Source organism: Aplysia californica, unplaced genomic scaffold, assembly GCF_000002075.1.
Source record: "Aplysia californica isolate F4 #8 unplaced genomic scaffold, AplCal3.0 scaffold00082, whole genome shotgun sequence".
NCBI classification, from domain to species: Eukaryota; Metazoa; Mollusca; class Gastropoda; order Aplysiida; family Aplysiidae; genus Aplysia; species Aplysia californica.
Window position 1 is genome coordinate 1654415 of NW_004797352.1, and position 2813 is coordinate 1657227.

A 2813-nucleotide genomic window follows, 5' to 3' on the forward strand; every position below is an offset into this window, starting at 1 on the left:
CATATATATATATATCGCATATATATATATTGCTCACATACAAAGTAAGAAGGGACATTCACAAATATATTCCTGGTATTGTATAGTTTTCCTTGACGACAGTTTGTGGGAATCCAAACAGCTAGTGAATGTCCCCTCGTAGACTGTCACTTGAGTGTCGGCCAGTTTTGTTACGTTCTAGGCTGGTGGGATCCTAACGGGCAAGTCTGGATGTTGTTTCTTAGAGCAATGAGAAAAAGTTTACATTTATTTCTTCCAGAAATTGGTTTGAAAAGTTAACATATTTAGCCGTTTGACTGCAGTTTAAAATCTGTATAGTTTTCTAGTAATATGCAAAACAGTTTTTAAAAACTTAAAAAAATTTCTGCCATGCTCAGAGAAGCAAACTGCCCGTCACCAGTCTGACAGTCAAGGTCATTCCCCGGAAAATTCTGACAGAACTTGGAGAAAATATCGAGGGTTTCCCACACACCCTGGGGCGACGACTGACCTACTTCCTCACGTGATGACGTTGTTCTGTAAGCCTAGAGCATGTGGATAGATCGCCTCTATCTGACAAGCACACATTTTGTTCTGGTGGAAAAGGCACACATACACAAAGGGAAAAAATAACATTTCCATTTTCCCATTTTCCCTCTGTAAACTAAACTGTAATACCTTCCCATGGTTTTGGTAGAATATATTTCATCTTCAGCAACAACAGTACAGGCACAGGAAATTGAACATTTGTCATAAAGTTACATTGATATCGTAAATCATCAAATTTGGAAAACATGCACAAACTTTCACAACCAAAAACTGGACAAGAATTTTACGTTTCTTTTCCCAGTAAGATAAAAACGTGACGAGTAAAGACGTGTGTACGAGAATACAAGGATCATACAGACCTTGTGAGTAAAGACGTATATATATACCGAAATACAAAGATCATACAGACCGAAATACAAAGATCATACAGAAGTCATGAGTAAAGACGTATATACTGGAATACAAAGATCATACACAGCTTATGAGAAAAGACGTACATATATATGTACGGGAATACAATGATCACACACAACCCATGAGAAAAGACGTATATAATATATAAACGAGGAATACACAACTCTAGTTCCATGTACATAGCTGCCAACTATTCACAAACAAAAACAGTCTGTACCCTCACATTGGTCAAGATAGTAGACTTTGGTCAAGTACCCCCCCTCCCCCCTTACTACCAAACTGTTCACACACATTTTTCCGTATTTCATCAGTTCAAGCTATTCCAAGTAGACCTACAACAAAAGATTTCTCCAGTTGACTTGCGGGCTTCAGGTTCAACATTATTTCTCAATCTGGTCTCGACAGTTCAGAATTTCTCCTCAGCTTCAGCCAATCCAGGAGCAGCAGGAATATAGAACACAAAATATGTGTCAGGACACTGTGGAGTCAGGCACTTGTCAAGTTTTGGCTATGTAGAGTTATTGGTACAATACCCATTTATCATAGAAGTTGAGATATTTGTGACTGAAGGAGGTGGGGGTCGCCTGGTTTCAGGGGGGATGATAGCGAGAAAATGGCCGCCAAAGTTTGGTAACTTCAATTGCTTAAGAGTCTTTGAAAACTGAAAATTTACTTATTTTATGCCTTTCATCAATGTTTTTCAGTAAAATTGACACAGAAATGGGTTGTTATACGGACAAAAAAGGTGTAGAGCCCCCCAAAAAAATTCAATAAAAAATGCAAAACTGGCAGACAGGTGCCTATTTTTACGAGCGCCTGATTTCACCACGATGCCTCAAATATGTGTTTTCTGATACGAAAATGGACTTCCAAGCTCAGCCACTAAATAATGTATTAACTACGTTTCTTCCAGGTACCGTCTGGCAGCTATGTACATACCATTCACACCAGCGACCTCGCAAACTACGGAATATTCTCGTCCAGCTGCACACAGCTCTCCAATTGCTCAACCTAGCACAGTTACAGACATTTCTCTCATTGGCTTTATTTATCTTTGCGAAACGAAAACGACTTGAAGAGACTGGACGATCGTCGGTGGGGGGCGGGTTGACCTTGAGTCAAGGACACTTCCAGCTCGATGCCGTTGCCCATGGGTAGCCATTTGCACACGCTGTCAGCGTCTGAGGAGAGAGAGAGCGACGGAGTCAGGGGGAGGTAACTTCTTTCTTCTTTCCTGACTCAACATCAGACGTAACAACACAGGCTACACCAGGACACGATAGAGAGAACGTAACAACACAGGCTACACCAGGACAAGATAGAGAGAACGTAACAACTTATTTCTTCAGAACAGCCATCTGACACAGACACATGGGAACATCTGACACATGGGAACATCTGACACAGACACATGGGAACATCTGACACAGACACATGGGAACATCTGACACATGGAACAGACACATGGGAACATCTGACACATGGGAACATCTGACACATGGGAACATCTGACACATGGGAACATCTGACACAGACACATGGGAACATCTGACACAGACACATGGGAACATCTGACACATGGAACAGACACATGGGAACATCTGACACATGGGAACATCTGACACATGGGAACATCTGACACATGGGAACATCTGACACAGACACATGGGCTGAGGACAAACCATCTGGACAAAGCAATCAAACAGACGAGTTGAGATAAGGAGACCATCTATACAGCTATCTCCCAACAGGGAGAGAGATAAGGAGAGACAAGATAGAGAGAGAGGGAGAGACAAGATAGACAGAGACAGGATAGACAGAGACAGGATAGACAGAGACAGGATAGACAGAGACAGGATATATATATATAT

At 41.5% G+C, this 2813-nt stretch overlaps 1 protein-coding gene across 1 annotated transcript in view; it reads right to left on the reverse strand.

The window, feature by feature from the left end:
* Positions 1-1985: 1985 nt before the first annotated feature.
* The window catches only part of LOC106011269 (E3 ubiquitin-protein ligase RSP5), a gene marked incomplete in the record, with an annotated part of 29213 nt that continues 28385 nt past the window's right edge, over positions 1986-2813 (reverse strand). Inside the window, 1 exon segment of the mRNA XM_035968786.1 lies at positions 1986-2125. Coding sequence (XP_035824679.1) covers positions 1987-2125 — 139 coding nt within the window.